Source organism: Syngnathoides biaculeatus, chromosome 11, assembly GCF_019802595.1.
Source record: "Syngnathoides biaculeatus isolate LvHL_M chromosome 11, ASM1980259v1, whole genome shotgun sequence".
Classification (NCBI taxonomy): Eukaryota; Metazoa; Chordata; class Actinopteri; order Syngnathiformes; family Syngnathidae; genus Syngnathoides; species Syngnathoides biaculeatus.
The window spans coordinates 4,028,933-4,048,065 of NC_084650.1; the positions used below are offsets into that span (position 1 = coordinate 4,028,933).

Consider the following 19,133-nt stretch of genomic DNA (forward strand, 5'->3'; position numbering starts at 1 on the left):
CTCCTTTCTCTTCTTTAAAGATTCAGTAGTGATCAAAGAGGCCAGTTTTATCCAAACAATTTGGTTTTTTTTTTGCTCCACTTAGTTGTCCTCTTGAGGCAAAAACCAAATTGATGAACACAGATTAGGACTCAGCAACATCTCACAGTCTGGGACCTCCCAAATCGATTCAAATTTCTTCCTCCAGGTGTTTCCTTCATTTAAAGTGCTATCCCCCTCTTTTTATTTTTAGTTTTTTTTACTTAATACAGCAGACTCTGTGGCAAAATACGATTAGAATAGGACTCCTTGTTCTTGTTTACACAGTCACCATTTACATAGAATTACCTGATGGTGTCATGACAAAACATAAAAATCAGTTTCTCATGACGGGAACTGCCGCTGAAAAGTATTTTGCAAAAATAAAAGCAACCATAGAATCTTAATCTTTCCCAAATGACAGTATGGACTCTTAATGTTCCATATTTAGTGAGTTGATTTCATGCATCTTTTGCTGAAGAAAATGAAAGTTGGAGCAATTTCCAATGATATCAATTCTTGAGCAATTGATAACTAATTGTCATTGTCACGCCTCTTTTCCATTGGCAAATTTGATAAGTATGTTGCTGTGATGTCAGTGGCAGAAATGGAGACCAAATTCACTACATAGCCTGTCTGCAAATAACAATGCACTAAACTATGAAGTGGCAGGTTTACACATCGCTGTCAGTTGTAACCCCCCACCTCCAAAATAACAAATTTTCAGGATATTGAAAGAAAAGGTGACAACGTGCTTGAATTACCATGCACTGCTTTGTTCAAGTTGGTATTACACCTTTCATTGCGACATATTGTTTCACTATCATATTAGCAACTGCTGGCACCCCAAAGTTATGAGGATCATTCAATAAATAAGGTGAATTTTTCGATATAAGGACTTCTAATACAGATATAAGCGTTTTCCTTTTTTTTTTTTTTTTCAACATAGTCTCCCAGCACTGTCACACACTTTTACCACGCATGATGACTCCTGACTAATATATATATATATATATTATATACTATAGAGGAATAAAGTTGATGAGCCACACAATGAAGTTATGGGAAAGAGTAGTGGAGGCTAGACTCAGGACAGAAGTAAGTATCTGCGAGCAACAGTATGGTTTCATGCCTAGAAAGAGTACCACAGATGCATTATTTGCCTTGAGGATGCTAGTGGAAAAGTACAGAGAAGGTCAGAAGGAGCTACATTGTGTCTTTGTGGATCTAGAGAAGGCCTATGACAGAGTACCAAGAGAGGAACTGTGGTACTGCATGCGTAAGTCTGGTGTGGCAGAGAAGTATGTTAAAATAGTACAGGACATGTATGATGGCAGCAGAACAATGGTGAGGTGTGCCTTAGGTGTGACAGAGGAATTTAAGGTGGAGGTGGGACTGCATCAGGGATCAGCTCTGAGCCCCTTCCTGTTTGCAGTGGTAATGGATAGGCTGACAGATGAGGTTAGACTGGAATCCCCTTGGACCATGATGTTCGCAGATGATATTGTGATATGCAGTGAAAGCAGGGAGCATGCAGAGGAACAATTAGAAAGATGGAGACATGCACTGGAAAGGAGAGGAATGAAGATTAGCCGAAGTAAAACAGAATATCTGTGTGTGAATGACAAAAGTGGAGGGGGAAGAGTGAGGCTACAGGGAGAAGAGATAGTGAGGGTGGACGACTTCAAATATTTAGGGTCAACAATCCAGAGCAATGGTGAGTGTTGTAAGGAAGTGAAGAAACTGGTCCAAGCAGGTTGGAACAGCTGGTGTGTTATTTGACAGAAGAGTCTGCTAGGATGAAGGGCAAAGTTTACAAAACAGTGGTAAGGGCGGCCGTGATGTACGGGTTAGAGACCGTGGCACTGAAGAAACAACAGGAAGCAGAACTGGAGGTGGCAGAAATGAAAATGCTGAGGTTCTCGCTCGGAGTGACCATGTCGGATAGGATTAGAAATGAGCTCATTAGAGGGACAGCCAAAGTTGGATGTTTTGGAGACAAGATTCGAGAGAGCAGACTTCGATGGTTTGGACATGTTCAGAGGCGAGAGAGTGAGTATATTGGTAGAGGGATGCTGAGGATGGAGCTCCCAGGCAAAAGAGCGAGAGGAAGACCAAAGAAAAGGTTGATCAATGAAGGCTACCAGTAGAGTAATTAAGAGTCAGCTCAAACAATTTAAACATTGTATCTTTACTATTTGCTTCATGTATTGTATAAGATGTCGAGGTTCTCGCTTGGAGTGAGCAGGTTGGATAGGATTAGAAATTAGCTCATTAGAGGGACAGCCAAAGTTGGATGTTTTGGAGACAATATTCCTGAGAGCAGACTTCGATGGTTTGGACATGTTCAGAGGCGAGAGAGTGCGTATATTGGTGGAAGCGTGCTGAGGATGGAGCTGCCAGGCAAAAGAGCGAGATGAAGACGAAAGAGAAGGTTTATGGATGTGGTGAGGGAAGACATGAGGGCAGTTTGGGTTAGAGAGGAAGATGCAGGAGATAGGCTAAGATGGCAAAAGATGACACGGTGTGGCGACCCCTAACGGGACAAGCCGAAAGGAAAAGAAGAAGAAGAAGATGACTCCTGACTAATGGCCCCTGTGTTTGTTCTTTGTCTTTCTTGACCTGCCTCAGCAGTTCACAGCAGTTGGCACTATTCAGTGCTTCCTTTCTCAAGGAATGAAATCTTGATTGGACCTTGCATATACCAACAAACTGAGCATCACCTTCCGCTGAGACTTGAACTTCTTCACTGGAGAGCCTGTGTACTTCCACTCCATGGATTTAATGGTTCTAGGGAAACAAGCTGTCTTTGAGTCTGCTTGTCCGTGTTTTGCGGGACCTGTAACGCCTGCCAGAGGGAAGCAAGCTAAGCAGGTGGTGACCAGGATCAGAAGAGTCCTTAATGATGTTAACAGCTCTATTGTGATGGTGAGAGTTGCCAATGTCCTCTAAGGAGGGCAGAGAGCAACCAGTGATCTTCTGGGCGCTGATGATCACTCTTTACAGAGCTTTCCTGTCCGCTGTTGTACATCCAGCATACCACACTGTGATGCAGTATGTGAGGATGCTCTCCATGGTGGTTCTGTAGAAAGCCAACACCAGCTGAGCTTCTAAGTTGTTCTTCCAGAGCACTGTCAGGAACTGGAGTCGCTGCTGGGCCTTTTTCACCAGCTCCGTGATAACAGTCCAGGTGAGTCCCAGAAATCTGAAGGAGTGGACCCTCTCCACATACTCTACTGAAAGCCCAAAATGATTTCCTTCGTTTGCTGAACACCGCTTTGACAGATTTACAATGTAATTTCTGTAGGGAGACTCATCTCCTTTTGAGATGACCACAATCACCGTGGTATCATCAGCAAACTTGGTGACAGAGTTGCTGCGACGGGCTGGTATGCACTCGTGTACAGAGAGTACGGGAGAGGGCTCAGTCCACAACCTTGAGGGGACCCAGTGCTAAGGGTGATTGAGGAAGAGCGTTGTAGGTTGTTGGGGAGTTGTGTGGGTTTGTGAGAAAGTCTTTAATCCATCAGAAGATTGAAAGAGATTGGAGGGAGAGTTTGTCAACCAAAATACCTGGGATGATGGTATTAAAGACTGAGCTAAAAGTCTACGAAATGGATCCTCACATAGTTCCCTTGTTGTTCCAGGTGGCTCAATGCAGTGTGGAGAGCTATTGCGATAGCATCTTATGTGGACCAGTTTCCTCCGTAGGTAAACTGGTCGAGTGAGGGAGTGAGTACTTTATGTGACTTGCAACTAGCCTCTCAAAACACTTCATGATTACAAGCGTAGGTGCAACAACCTTGTAATTATTCAGACTGTCAATGGCTGTCTTTTTGGGGACAATGGTTGATTGTTGCAGGGAACGGTTGAAGATTTTTGTAAAAACACAGGCCAGCTGATCAGCCCAGGCTTTCTGTATCTTCCTCAGCACTCCACCTGGGCCAGCAGCCTTCCTGGTGTTTAAAGTCCTGAGCACACATCTCACTTTTTTTTCCTTGAGTGTCAGTGTGCTGTTGATGGGAGGTGGTGGTGATGAGACTGAATTTGATCTGTCAGTCTCAAAGCAGCACACATCTGGTTATATTTGTTGTAGTTTGTGATGTCTTATAATCCCTCTGTCATCTTTTTTGAGTTATTTTCAGTGATGCACTCAATGTTCCTTTTGTAGGCTGCCTTCGCCACTTTGATGCCTCTTTAAGGCAACTCTGGCAGCGGTGTATTGTACCTTGTCCCCTGACCTGAAGGTGGTCTTGCAGTGTCTCAGGAGTGCCTGAGTCTCTCAGGTCATCCAGGGTTTTTGGTTGGGGAAAACCCGGATCCATTTATTGGGAGTCACAGTGTGTATGCAGTTTTTGATATAAGGCAGAACAGTATGTGTGTTCCTGGAGGTTCTGCCTTCTGCTGGTTTCTGATGTTCATATAATTCCCAAACAGTGCGTGAAAAACAGTCCTGCAGCTGAGCGAGTCCATTCTCAGGCCATGTTGTAAAGTCTTTATTATTGTCTAATGTTGGAATAAACATGGTCCAGGCTTTTTATCTTCTGGTGGGACACTTCACAGACTTGGCGAATTTGGGTAGTGTTTTAACGTGCTTAATTGAAGTCACCAGCAACAATAAGTACTCCGTCTGGGTGTGCGAGCTGCTGTTTGTTTATAGTCGCGAGTAGACTGCTAAGTGTTGTGCTGTTAGCATCCAGAGGGATTTAGACAGCTAAGACAATGACAACAATTAGCTCCCTCAGTAGATAAAAAGGTCTGCACGAGACTGCAAGGACCTCGAAATCAGGAGAGAAGCGGATCTCAATGATCCTGCTGTTAGAACACCAGTTGTTGTGCACATAAACACAAAGCCCACCTCCTCTGCCCTTAGCGGAGACTTTGAGTCTGTCCTGTCGATGTACTGTATGGTCCGCTAGCGAAACTGCAGCATTGTGTGTTGATGATCCTGCTGTTAGAACACCAGTTGTTGTGCACATACACACAAAGCCCTCCTACTCTACTCTTAGCGAAGACTTTGGTTCTGTCCTGCCGATGTAGCGTATGGTCCGCTAGCGAAACTGCAACATTGGGGATTCGTAAATGTTGCCACGTCTCTGTGATGAAAGTAACACTGCAGTTCTGGACAAAACTGTGGCTAGTTGTAATTCCAATTCTTCCATTTTGTAGGTAAGGGATCTCGTGTTGGTCAGAAACATGCTTGGTAGTGGTGGTCTGTGATGTTGCTTCTTTAGCTTAGCAGCTAGACCCAACCAATATCCTCCCTTTTGTTTTAGCTTAGCAGCGAGACCCCACCAATATCCTCCCTTTTGTTTATGCTCCCTCCACCTTCTCCGTCGCTTGCCGGGTAGACCGGCTCTCCATGGAGATCCCGGTGGTCTTGCGATGTCCTCTGAAATATTGTTTTTCTTTTGATATTCGTTTGTGAGTGATAAATTATACTTCAGTTCCAGATTAATCAGGTCCTGGAAGCTATACGTGAACGTGACTACAAAAATCCACAAATAGCGCCAAAATAATGAAAAAGAAAAATCCTCAAACTGGAGATCTAAGAGTCGCTGCGCCCATGAGTGCCGCCATCTTTAAAAATAGATGTTAGTGTTATTGGTCCCAGCACAAACAATTAAAGCCTATACAATCTCTGTCTAACTTGTTAGTCAACTAACACCATACCACATGCATGTTAGTCTACTGGTGTATTGAGTTTCTGAGACAGCCCCCTCTCCACCTGCAAGCAGGAGCGAAGCCAGCAAGCCTGTCCAGGAGGTTACCCAACTAGGGGGACACCACCCACTTCCCAAGACTAGTCTTAACACAGATCTTATCAGCTTGATGGGTATCAACCTATTAGTAATAGTAATAGTAATATTTCATGCCTATCGGCTAATTCGCTGATCTAATCAATGACGTCACTGATTGGCTCTGGGTCTCCATCTTGCATCATATATTTGAATCCAAAAGCTAGTTTATTTTTAACCTCGTCATGGGTCTTTTAATACTGTAAATCCATGACAGCCAATAAAGTTATTTGAAAAAATATACGTTTGCAATGCGGGACAGACAACACATAATGTTGACCACAAGACAACATTTTGCGCTTTCACAATTGCACTGTCAGAGTACTGCCCTATCCCGTTATTTTATTTTATTTTTTAACGATCATTGGGCTTTATTTTGTCAACTCAAATTTGACCAGACACACCTGTTCCCTTGGCCACAATGACGCATGGATTGCGCAGACTTCCAGAAGAAAATGGGGAGAACGTGTTGGTGTTCACCAGTGCTCGGGACTGAACTTTAATTCAAGGCTAGCTTGTGGTATGTTCATAAACTTTTAATATGAGCAGTGATTCCCAACCTTTGAGCCAAGGAACCTACAGTATTTTACGTATTCTAAAGTCTCACAGTACACCAGCAAATAAAATATGACAAAAATTGCATGAATTACTTCATGTACTTTCTACCATCGAAGAGAAAACCATTTCTTCTGTCATTGCCTCACTGGCATAAACAGATGAACAAATATGTTATTTCTTGTAAATATAATTTTTGAGCAATTAGCTGTACAAGTATATACAGTAAATTAACTGGACATTTAAACAGACACATTACTTCATCTTGTCATTGGTTATTTTATTTTATTACAGTATTGCTGATTGGCCTCAATAATCCTGATTGTTTAAAGCCAACCAAAGTGCCTAAACAGTCCCTAACAGGAGAGTAAGGGTGCCAGACCCCCGCTAACATGCCCCACAACTACCCCAATCACCTCTGGAGAGCCTGGAGGCCCCAGCCATCTAAAGGGCCCAAAATAGGAGTTAGCCAACACCTGAAGACGGTCATAGCTTGCCTATGTTATGTGCTCATCGTGAGCAATTACAGGCAAGGGCGCCAAGAGAGGGGAGAGCACAGCGAGTCCTCAAGGCAAGGGAGTGGGGCAGAGCTCGCTAAAGTTACCAGGTCCCCAACTGGTAACCATTATTCCTGTACTGTGAGCAAGTGTGGTGGTGTGTCGTGCAATAAAGTTTAGGAAAATTGTTGTGTTTAGGTGAGACAGTCACAGGGCAATGACATCTAAATGTCACCCCCACCCAGGCCAACCATCTCAAGTATGTGGCCAAGATTTTTCTGTAAATCAAATGATCTGACAAAGAGACTTCTGGGCCTATTTGGGTCGCATTTTTTGCTGCAATCATTGGTAAATCCAGAACTATTGAACAAGTGTCAATGTTAATACGAGCGGTCCTTTCACGATAATCAAATGTTTACAGTGCTCTCTGGTGGATGAATGTTGAAAGGTCACTGTAGACTATGAATACTGTACTGCACAAATTAAGATTGAAGTCAGAACTCCAGGACACATTACCTTAAATGGACTGGAATGGATGTATTAAAATATAGGTTCATGAGATTATAGGCCAATCTTCATTTCTTATCCTACTACGTTATTTTCAAAACATGTAAAGATTGTACGTAACGTCACTCTTTCATGAACCACTGTCACAATAGATCAGAGCTTCTGCTTTTCTATGATGTTGGAAAATTTCAGCCATGGTTTATGATTGTTAGCCATATGTTCCATGTCCCATGCTCGGCGCAAACACCTCACAGTTGGATATGTGGGCTAAGTGGTGAGAATAAAAGATTAAAGAAGATTACACTGCTTGTTGTGGGCATCTGGCAAACCTAAATCCTTGATCTACGTTTTTCCCCAAAGATTTATACTATTTGTTAGTCCCCATTTGACTTGATTTTATTTAATTCATTTTAGTTTACAAATTATTGACCAAAATAAGATGTTGCTCTCTTTGACAAAGCAATGTTAATCCTGAACAAATATCCCTTTTTTTTCCTGAAGTGTTTTGCCTATGCCAAGTTTACACCCAATTCCGTGGGTAGCTTCAAATGGGAAGTCTGAAACACATAACTACATTTTTTTATTACTATTATTATTTGAGGCAGAGATGTTTGGCCCAAGTTCAGTGGAAACTAGTTAGATATCACTATCATTTGTGAAATCTAGCAAAATCTGAAATGCAGATGCAAACATCTGAGAAAGACCCACATCCCCATTTAGTCTTCCACTGGGATCCCCATCACCAGTTTTTGCTAGTTTAGTAGTACAGTATTTTATTCTTGATGAATGTCAATTCTACAGCTCTGTAGAATTTTGGCAAAAGCTGAACTATAAAAAGCAAATCATAACTTTGAGGTATCCATCCCTTCAACCATAGAGCCATCCATCCAGTTTCTGTGGCACTATCCTCATAAGGGACAGGGGAGTGCTGTAGCCTATCCCAGCTGTCATCGGGCAGGAGACAGAGTACACCCTGAACTGGTTGCCAGCCAATCGCAGGCCCCATGGAGACAGACTAAAGTTGCATTCACATTCACACTTTAGAGTCTCCAATTAGCACGTTTTTGGGATGTGGGAGGAAACCGGAGTGCCTGGAGAAAACCCACAGAGGCACAGGGGAACATGCCAACTCCACACAGGTGGGGCCAGGATTGAACATCAGTCCTCAGAACTGAGAGTCCAACCATTTGCACCACCTTGCCGTCAATTTTGAGGCAATCCATATTAAATATACACCACATCAGAAACATTTTCAACTGTTACAAGTAAAAAAAAAAATAAATAAATAAATCACAACAGAGCCTGTTCAGAGACACTGTAAATTATTTACCAGAAGAATGACCATTCATCCCTAAAGAGAAACACTTTTGACATACTGTGACAGTTCAAAAGATTGTTTAAATAAAATATTATATTGCTGGGAAATAGATTGCTATTTTTGATACGACAGGTGCATCTCTTCAGTGTACTGCAACATGCCAGGAAGCACCAAGGACAAGCACAAGGGATCCAGTGTTATCAAACACAAAAACCTCAGAGAACACCGCCCAACTAAAACTGTCATTCCCAACGGTAATAGTCGTTACCACAGAGCAGAGAGAATGTTTGCCTCTAAGTCTTGTAGTGGGTTGAAGTAGCAGGTGTTTGAAGATTTGTAATTACTGGAAAATCTATTTTAATTTTCGTTAAACTTACTTGGGCCTTTTGTTGTTTGTGAGCATTAAGAATGCAGACTTTATTTAGATGTAATCATTCTGAACAGGGGTGTCAAACAAAATTGTTTCCTCAAGTGTTGAATTTGGGCTGTGAGAAGGGAAAACACATTGACAGCAATTTTGCAGGATAAGTAATTTTTAACAATTTGTCTACTGGGGACACACTGACATCCACTTACCACAAAGGACAATCTAAACTGGCTGCACCTCAGAGTTTGACATCTGGTGTTGATGCACTTGAAAATGCTACAAAATGACAAATATCTGGAGCAAAGAAAACCTATTACATATAAAATGATGTGTCACCATTCACTTCTGTTAAAATGATTACCTCTTGTAAATATTTTCATACTGTCCATCCATCCGTTTCCTTCCACATATTTGAGGTAGGGTTGAGGGTGGAGTAGCTTCAGCAGGGAAGGCCAGACTTCGCTCTCCACAGCCACTTCTTCCAGCTCTTTGAGAGGATCGTGAAGCATTTCCAGGCAAGCCGACAGACGTAGTCTCTCCAACGTGTCCTGGGTTGTCCCCAGGGTCTCCTCTTGGTGCAACGTTCCTGGAACACCTCAAGCAGGCAGGCATTCTGAAGGCATCTGAAACAGATGCCAGAGCCACCTCATCTGGTACCTCTCAATGCAGAGCAGCAGCGGCTGTACTGTTAGCCCTCCCTGGATAACGGAGCTTCTCATCCTATCTCTTAAGGGAGGGTAAATTGAGAACTTTGCCTTTCGCTTTAGGTCCTTCTCAGTACGACGGACCAATACAAAGTCCGCATCACCGCAGATGCTGCACCAATCCGACTGTCGATATCCCGATATATTCATCTGTCACTCATGAACAAGACCCCAAAATATTTGAACTCCTCCACTCGAGGATGGATCTCATCACAAATCTGAAGAAGAAGAACTCCACACTTTTCCAACTGGGGACCATGGTCTCTGATTTAGAGGTGCTGATTCTTATCTCAGCCCACACTGGCTGTGAACTGCTGCAGTGAGAGTTGGAGATCACTGCCTGATGAAGCCAACAGAATGACATCATCTGCAAAAAGCAAAGATGCAATACTGAAATCACAAATCTGGATGGCCTTTACAGCCCTGCTGCGCCTAGAAATGCTGTACATGAAAGTTATGGACAAAATTTGTGTAAAAGGGCAGGTTTAGTGGAGTCCAACCCTCATTGGAGACAAATCTGCCTCAATGATAGCAATGTGGACCAAACTCTGACTCAGGTCCTACAGGGACCGCATATATAACAGCCCATATCAAGGAATTTGGTACTCCATGCTCAGCACAAAATTCCATGAGGTAAACAACTGGACACCTTCTGCAAGTCCACAAAACACATCTAGACTGGTTGGGCAAACTCCCATGCACCCTTGAGGATCCTGCCGAGGGTATACACCTGGTCCACTCTTCCACGGCCAGGTCGAAAACCACATTGTCTTTAGGAACTCTAGGCAAATCTCATCCACTCCCAGGGCCTTGCCACCAGGGAGCTTTGTAACCACCTTGCTGATCTCAACCCCAGAGATAGAAGAGACCGCCTCAGAGAACCCAGACTCCGCTTCCTCATGGGAAGGCGTGTTGGTGGAGTTGAGGAGGTCTTTGAAGTATTCTCCCCACCAACTCACAACAACCTGAGTTGAGGTCAGCAGTGCCCCATCCCCACTATACACAGTGTTGACGGTGCACCGCTTCCCCCTGCTGAGACGCTGGATGGTGGACCACAATTCCCTCGACGCCGTCTTGAAGTCGTTCTCCATGGTAGGGTGAGGAGTGTGATCAACCTGTAGTTGTAAGACACCCTCGTTTCCCCACTTCTTAAAAATGGGGACCACCACCCCAGTCTCCCAATCCAGACGCCCTGTCCCCATCTCCATTATACTGTACACAATGTTAATGATGCACTGCTTACCCTTCTTGAGACTCCAGACAGTGTACCAGGATTTCCACGAAGCCGGCCAGAAGTTGTTCTCCATGGTCTCATCGAACTCCTCGCAAAATCTCCATTCTGCTTGACTAGCCAGTACCCATCAGATGCCTCAGGAGTCCCACAGGCCAAAAAAGGCTTGAAAGGACTCCTTCAGCTTGACAGCATCCCTCACCCCTGGTGTCCACCAACAGGTTTGGGGATTGCTGATTACCACCAGCTACCAAACAAGACAATTATTATGAAATGTGATTATTTTCAGAGTTACAGGAATTGGAATCGGTGGCCGATTGTTTAGAACATCTGCCTCACCGTTCTGAGGAACCGAACTCAAATCTGGCCAAAACTGTATGGCGTTTGCGTGTTATGCCCGTACCTCCATTGGCTTCCTCCGACATTCCCAAATCATGTGTGGTTGGTTAGTTGAAGACTAAATCAATGTGTGAGTGTGAATGTTTCCATTTTTCTTGGTGTACGCCGCCTCTCACCCGGAGATAGCTGGGATAGGCTCCAGCATACCTGGAGATAAGTGGTACGGAAGATGAATAAATGTGAATGAATGAACTTCAAATCATTTGCACCAGACGGCGGGACAAATTTGTAATCGTCTTTATTTACAGTTTCTTAACCCATGACTTTAATAGTCCACTCCACTTGTGATTAAATTAGGGGTGTATGTGGTTTGTGAAGGAAAATCAGTTTAACACACCTGGTCTCGTTGAACCTCTCATAGGAGCAAGCTTTATTAGTTCATGCACCAAGCCTGGTTAGGATGGAACTAGTCTGGGTTTTTGGTCTGGATACTCAACTATTTGTGATGCGTGTACCACTTTTTACAACAGAATGGAATGAGAATGAGGGAGTTTCTGCCTAGCGACTTTTCTTGAAAGAAAATAAAGGCATCTTAACAACTGTCGTTTTGCATTCCAAAAGACTGATACCATTCAATTTTTTTGGCATGCCCCCATCTTAAGTTTACAAACCAAAAAAATTAAGTGTAGTGCTTTCCCGGTTTGATGCATGAACTGATTAAGCTTGCTTGGATGAAAGAAGAAACATCTTCTACGACAACCAGAACAGTCCAGTTGTGATCGATTCAATGCCCTGAGAATGAAATGAGCGAGATGAACAGGAATCCAGTAACTGCTGGTATTTCATTTGTCTGTTTTACAGTGAACTTCATCTCGGGTTGATCAACAACTCGAAGCAGGCACACTTTTAATTTTGCCTTTTAATTTGAGAACTGTGAGACTCTTTTCTCCATTGACATTATCTCCCATTTCTTGACAGCTAGAAGAACGAAAAGGCAGTAAGCAAGGCATTCAAAATGTTTTTTCATAAGGTTAAATGTGTTTGATGTGTGTGGGAGGAGTAAAACATTTTTTTTAAAATATAAGGTCATTCACATATTTTGACCTTTTGGTGGTGGATCTGGAAGGTATCCCACAAGGGGTGTTCCGTGCCAATGCCTGTTGAGTGAGTAATTTTTCCCTCAGTTGCTTTGGCCCTGGGGACTTCGACTTGTAAGATGGAGAATTGTAAGCCTTGAGACCAACCATGGACTGAAATTGACTGATATACCATTTTGCAAGAAAACACTGCGCAGATGGACAGACACAGTTGCGCCGTTTCCTCACTTCTCTTTCTGGCTGTGACAGTATGTATAGTGAGTGTGCAGTAAGTTTCCCAAATAAAGTCATAATGGATATTATTATAATGAACATGATCCTTGCTTTCCTGTTATTAAATAGGTAATAGTTTAAAGTAATACACTGGCTTATCATCATCGCATGCGCATCTGCTCTCACTTTACTAATAAGCCACTCCGATACTCCAATGATCATCCTCACCATTACTATCATTATCATTGTCTACCTAAAGTGCTTCCATAAAAAGGCACCTGGGAAAATCATATTAGCGACTTTGTAAAAAACACAAAGTAATGACATCTATTCATCCCATGAGCTGAACAATCATAGAAATGGCACTGGATAGTGAGAAAAGCACTTTTGATATGAATCTTGTTTCTGCATCATTTTCTTCCCCAGACTAGCCCGTCGGTGCCGACCAGTTGCCTTATAATTGCCTTCAATATTTCAAAGCAAAATTGAATGAAATGATAGTGATGGGGTGGCAGTGGCTCAGTGGTGGTGTACCCTGCCTCATACCGGTTGACAGCTGGGATAGGCTCCAGCACTCCTCGTGACCCTTGTGAGGATAAGCGGCAAAGACAATAGCTGGATGGCTGAATGTATGCACAGTAAATATATATGACGTATGTGAATGTTTTTTTGAGCCAATATACATCACAATTTCTTAATATATTTCTTGCTCAAATTCATGTAATAATGGTTCACTTTTCAACAACAAAGGGTTTAATGCAAACATAAAAGAACCACATAAACTGCGATTAAATTCCCAGTGCAAAGCGCTCCCTTATATAAAAATCATCATTCTAAGATGGCACAAAACTGTTTAGCAGCGAAACATTACAGTGTACCCCAGCTTTGGCCCAAAACTCCTGAAATAATGACCAGGTCTCCTATGACCCATCTGACAACAAACCATGTACAAAATGGGTGTACTTCACTTGAGTTAAGTTTAATTTGTTCCGTGGCAAGATTGTAACTTAGTTTATTTGTATTTTAAATCAGTATGAATTGAAATGGCATTAATCTATTTCAGCCACCCAAAACAATACATTTTTGCTACGTTTGTTATTAATTGTATTTTGATTTTATATTTGTGTTAATAAACAGCTTAAAGTGCTTGTGAGAATTCTTGTGAAACAGGACACTCATAAATTGAGATACCAAAATATAATTAAGACAAGACTCTCATTTGTGATGTTATTACTGCTTTAATGATGCCATTATGACCTCAGTATAGATTACTTTCGGCTTTGTTCAGACTTCATTTAATGAGCCCAGCCTTCTCATGTGGTTAATGGCCATCATGTGAGTATTTCACCATCCACAGATTTCCCAGTGAAAAAGTTCAACGTGCATTTTCCCCACCGTCATTATATCCCGCCATTGTCAGTGATACAACAAAGACAATTATTCTTGTTTTCGGCCTCAATAGTTGAAATTAACATAATGTTGCCCTGATGATCACAATGAACTTGAAAAGGACACTCGGTGCAGGCCCACATAGTGATGCAAGTGACAGTCTATTGACGTTTTGCGACCCACACAGGACAGTGAGCTGTGTTATCAGCGTGAATTGGCCTCAGACTGAACAAAAAAAAAACTCATTTAATGGACATACAGTACGCTGCTCTCATCCAATGTATTCATCCATCCATTTTCTGAGCTGGTTATCCTCAAAGGTCGCAAGAGTGCTGAACCCTATCCCAGCTATCTTCGGGCAGTCAGACCAACACCAGTACGAGTATCTATTTTGGAAAACTAACATTTTAACGAACACAATGAGGTGAGGCAGCACGGTGGCGCAGCTGGTAAAGCGTTGGCCTCACAGTTCTGAGGAGCCGGGTTCTATCCTAGCCCCGCTTGTGTGGTTTTTGCATGTTCTCCACATGTCTGCGTGGGTTTTTTCCGGATACTCCAGTTTCCACCCACATCCCAAAAACATGAAACATTAATTGGACACTCTAAATTACCCCTAGGTGTGATTGCGAGTGTGGCTGTTTCTTTCTATGTGCCCTGCAATTGGCTGGCAACCAGTTCAGGGTGTTCCCCGCCTCCTGGCCGTTGACAGCTGGGATAGGCTCCAGCACTCCCGCGACCCTTGTGAGAATAGTGGCTAAGAAAATGGATGGACAATGAGGTGACGCGGCGGTGCAACTGGTTTGAGCGTTAGCCTCAGGTTTCAAGAACTGGAGTTCAAATCCTGGCTCCACCCATGTGGAGTTTGTATGTTCTCTCCCATGCCTTCGTGGGTTTTTTCCAGGCAGTTCGGTTTCTTAGTACATTAATTGGAGACTCTAAATTGCCCTCAGTTTTTTTTTTTTTTTTTTGTGACTGTGAATGGTTTGTTTCGATGTGCCCTACGATTAACTGGTAACCAGTTCAGGGTGTACTCCACCTCCTACCCATTGACAGCTGGGAAAGAATACAGTACTCCCGCAAACCTCGTGAGGATAAGCAGCTAAGAAGATGGATGGATGGATCCTGGAACATCACTTCACAGATCCCTTTCTGTTGCTTGCCTTCTAAAGAAGCCACCTTCCCCCAAAAAATTTTTGTTTTACCTTCATCTGCCACTTTCATTGGCCAACACACCCACTCATTTTACCAACACATATTGTGAGTAAAGCCTGCATCATCATCTCTTTGTTGCAGCAAGTGATGACTCATCCTCACATCCCTCTGAATTGATCTGGACTAAGTAGAAGTCCTCCCGCCAATAACCTACCTCGTAATGACACGGGAATGCTACTCACATTTGTTCCACGACGAAACGCTTTCCCTTACATGCCCAAATGGTTCTTAATAAGGCCAACGTGGGCTAATGGAAAGAAGTAGAGTGGGCCAAGTTTAGGATCAGGCTTTACATTTCAGCACAACGGCCAGCACGTTTTGGGGCTGCACTCCTCTTCACTCCAAGAATCCATCCATCCATTTTCTGAGCCGCCTATCCTCACGAGGGTCACGGGAGTGCTGGAGCCAATACCAGCGATCTTCGGGCAGGAGGCGGGGTACACCTTGAACTGATTGCCAGCCAATCACAGGGCACATGAAGACAGATAACAGCTGCACTCACAATCACACCTTGGGGCAATTTAGAGTGTCCAATTAATGATGCGTGTTTTTGGGATGTGAGAGGAAACCAAAGTGCCTGGAGAAAACCCACGCAGGCACTCCTGGTCCTCAGAACTGTGAGGCCAATGTTTTACAGCTGCTCCACCGTGCCACCACCAAGAATCCATCTGACAAAATCTTAAAGCCAGGTGGACGTGTGATGCGCATGTGCATATATAAATACACAATTAATCTTTCATATGTAGGCAGTCAAATTATTTTGCCAGACCTCAACCAACTAATCTCTCGTAATCTTTACCACTTGTAGAACCATTTTAAGGTTCTTGTCTGCCCTTTGTCCTAACTAGTAAGACAATTTAATGCATAAATATAACTATGGTGCATTTTTAGAACAACTGTGTATTACTAGTGTTGTTTTAGTGGATCCTGCCTATTTGGGATTCGGCACTATCCGATTCACCTGTTTGCATTTTTTTCTTTAGTTTTTCTAGTATTTTTTCCATCCATCCATCAAGATCGAATGTGAGGCGAGGGGGGTTGTGCCTTTTCTCACTTTGACACTCATAGCGTTGGTTCTGCAATGTTTTATGAGAATTAGTCACCTGAAAACTTTGCCCTTGTGTGGTACCGTGGAGACTTTGTCTGTAGTCACTTGGTCTGTTTGATTGGTGAATTGGAATTAAACGTTGGTGGTGGTTAGATTGCAGTGGTTAAAGGGAATCACATGACAAAGCTTTAGGAGAGAGTTTCTCTGTCCATTCAAAGCAAAGAGATGGCATACACAATATTAATGCATAAAGTAGTATTTCTTTTTAAGATTACTCACTGAAATGTGAAATGTATGTTTCACTAAAACTACACTGATGGGTACATTTTATCCTTAAGATCCCTAAATGTAGCAGAATAAAGGTAGGACACTACCAAGGATTGCTTGTAAAAGAACCAGAAAAGGAACTCAGAACGCACGTCAATGCATTGGTGCTAGCTTTCATGGAAAATGCTAAATAAGCAAGAATCCAACAAAGTATCCATCCATCCACTTTCCAAGCCGCTTATCCTCACAAGAGTCACAGGAGTGCTGTAGCATATCGCAGTATATATCCAACAATGTAGTCACTATCTTCAGAACGAATTTGTTTCAGCTCCTGGTGAGTGTGACTGTGTTGTTTCGCTCAATAAATCACAAATGACTCAGTAATCTGTAATAACATTGGTCATTTTTTAAAGTGAATAATAGGATATAGGACTGTGAGTATGATGGTGTCTGATTACATTTGTTGCTGCACAGTTTATGTTAAAATATCCATTCCTTAAAGCGCCATAGCATTGTCATAGATAGCTAGATTTTATTTTTTTTTTTGGGGTACTCACACGTCTCACATTGCCCACCTCCATCTATTCTTAACAAGCACTGCGAGTAGTTTCAAATGGAAGCTGGTCAGAAAATGGCCCCTGGGTCCCAGCTTGGGCACCCCTGAACTATGACATTATGCAACATAACACCATGCAAATGAGTACATCACAGATATACCTTTTTAGGACCGAACTGGTAAATACAATGTCGGCGCACATCCGTTTGTCTTTGGATTGAAGTCAAAGCATTTTCAAGCTCCATCGAACCTGTGGATCGCAGGCAGGAAAGCAAGCACGCACGCACGCACGCGCACAGCCAGACGACTCGGCGGCGTAAAGGTTTGCCGACTTTGCTGGGATTAGTTTACGAATGGATCTCGATCGACGGGGCGCTAAGTGCAAAGCGGGCCACAATGTGTTCCTGGCATGAAGGATTGCAGCGGCTCCCGTGACGCAGAAAGACGCCAGAGCGGCGCGGACCGGGGAGCAGCAGCGGCGGCGGACGATGACCGCTCTCGGACCGGGTGGACGATGAAGACGGCTGGGGCAGCAGACGCGGACTATCATGCAGTTGGGTGGCAAGGGGCTGCGCGCCGTCTTGTCTGGCGCACTCCTCTTCGCGTGCGCCCTCAGCGAGCTGGTGCTCGGCTTGCGGTGCGTCTCGCTGGGCTCCAGCGTGAGAGAGGACTTCCGCCTCGGCGCCGCGGCCGGAGCCTTCTACTCCGGGCTGCTCCTCGGCAGCGGCCAGCTCCTGCTGGGCGTCGCGCTGCGCTGTTGCACGGGCAAGCCGCGCGGCAGGAATCTGGTCCTCCTGGGGGTGCTGCTCTTCCTGATGGGGGTCCTCAGCGCCTTCTCCGGTGCCGTGGTAGATGGGGACACCGCTTCTATGGTGGAGAGGAAGTATGCCCACTACTGCGTCCGCTCGGCCCGGGAGAGCCGCGCCTGCGAGGCGCTGAGGGAATACCAGAGGAGTCTGGTCGTCTCCACGGTGCTCAGCACGCTTGAGTGCCTCCTGGGGCTCGTCAATCTCGTGCTCATCCAAAGGTACAAGGCGGCGCAGTTCTCCGGGAGCAGGAGGAGGCTGGCGCAGAGGGGCGGCCGCGCGGGCATCGTATTCAGCGAGGAGCGCGACTGCTCCTCGGTGGACTTCCAGCCGGTGTCTTACATCAACTTGGCCGCCGTGAACGCGTCGGACGACAGCGGCGCCGAAGCCCAGCGCGGGGGGCACCCATCCATCCACCTGCCGGGGTACTCGCCCGCAGACCCTTTCCCTTTCTCCTACCCGCTGCCCAGTGAACTGCCGCCGTCCTTCGAGGACATCTTCCCCGCTTGATTTCCTTCCTGCTGGAATACGGTTTGCATCAATATCTCACGGGCTCGTTTGACATGAGGCGGTGTGGGAACCTTACAAAGCGTGCGGGAAAAACTGGAATTTGTCTTTGAATCTTTGCTCCTCAGATTTATAGTCAATAAAAAGTCTATTTAACCACACTTATCAAAAACATATTCTGAAAATTATTTTCTCCCCAACATACTTACACTAACTTAAGAGGGGCAAAGAAAGGGTGGGGGGACGTTTGTGAGCAGGGGGTGAAGAGTCTGATGGGATGCACCCTGGACCAGGAGCCTCTGGTGGACAGGACAACCCCCGCACCGAGGGACTGAGTCTGGTCCACCGGCCCCCAAACCCTCCCAGCCACCCCCAAATCAGCTGAAACTGAGGTCTTCCTCAAAGTGGAATTAATTATAAACCATTCAAAATGCCAGTCAGTATTAGCACAAACATTTCGGACTTCTGCTCAACAACAACAACAACAAAAAGTCATGAAAATTCTACACACACATCAAAACATTATTTATATCACAAAAAATGGCTTATGAGCAGGGATATGTAGACTTTATAAAAACTTTCAAGTTAAATACATTGACTTCAAAAAGCCCCGAAACTCAGAATTCTTCGCGTGTTTTGTCACGGAACCTATAGATGTACTTGGCTCAGAGTCATAATTGTCCATTTTTCCAAACAAACATGCT

The 19,133-nt window shown here is 44.1% G+C and overlaps 1 protein-coding gene across 1 annotated transcript; it reads left to right on the top strand.

The window, feature by feature from the left end:
• The first annotated feature begins 17,114 nt into the window (after positions 1 to 17,114).
• On the top strand, positions 17,115 to 18,618 carry LOC133508843 (transmembrane protein 271-like). Its single transcript, XM_061835314.1, has one exon. The coding sequence runs from the start codon at positions 17,665 to 17,667 to the stop codon at positions 18,430 to 18,432; it is 768 nt and encodes a 255-aa protein (XP_061691298.1). The 5' UTR covers positions 17,115 to 17,664; the 3' UTR covers positions 18,433 to 18,618.
• The last annotated feature ends 515 nt before the right edge of the window (positions 18,619 to 19,133 follow it).

Coding starts and splice junctions, on each gene's coding strand:
- LOC133508843 (XM_061835314.1), top strand. CDS start 17,665: ATGCAGTTGGGTGGCAAGGGGCTGCGCGCCGTCTTGTCTGGCGCACTC.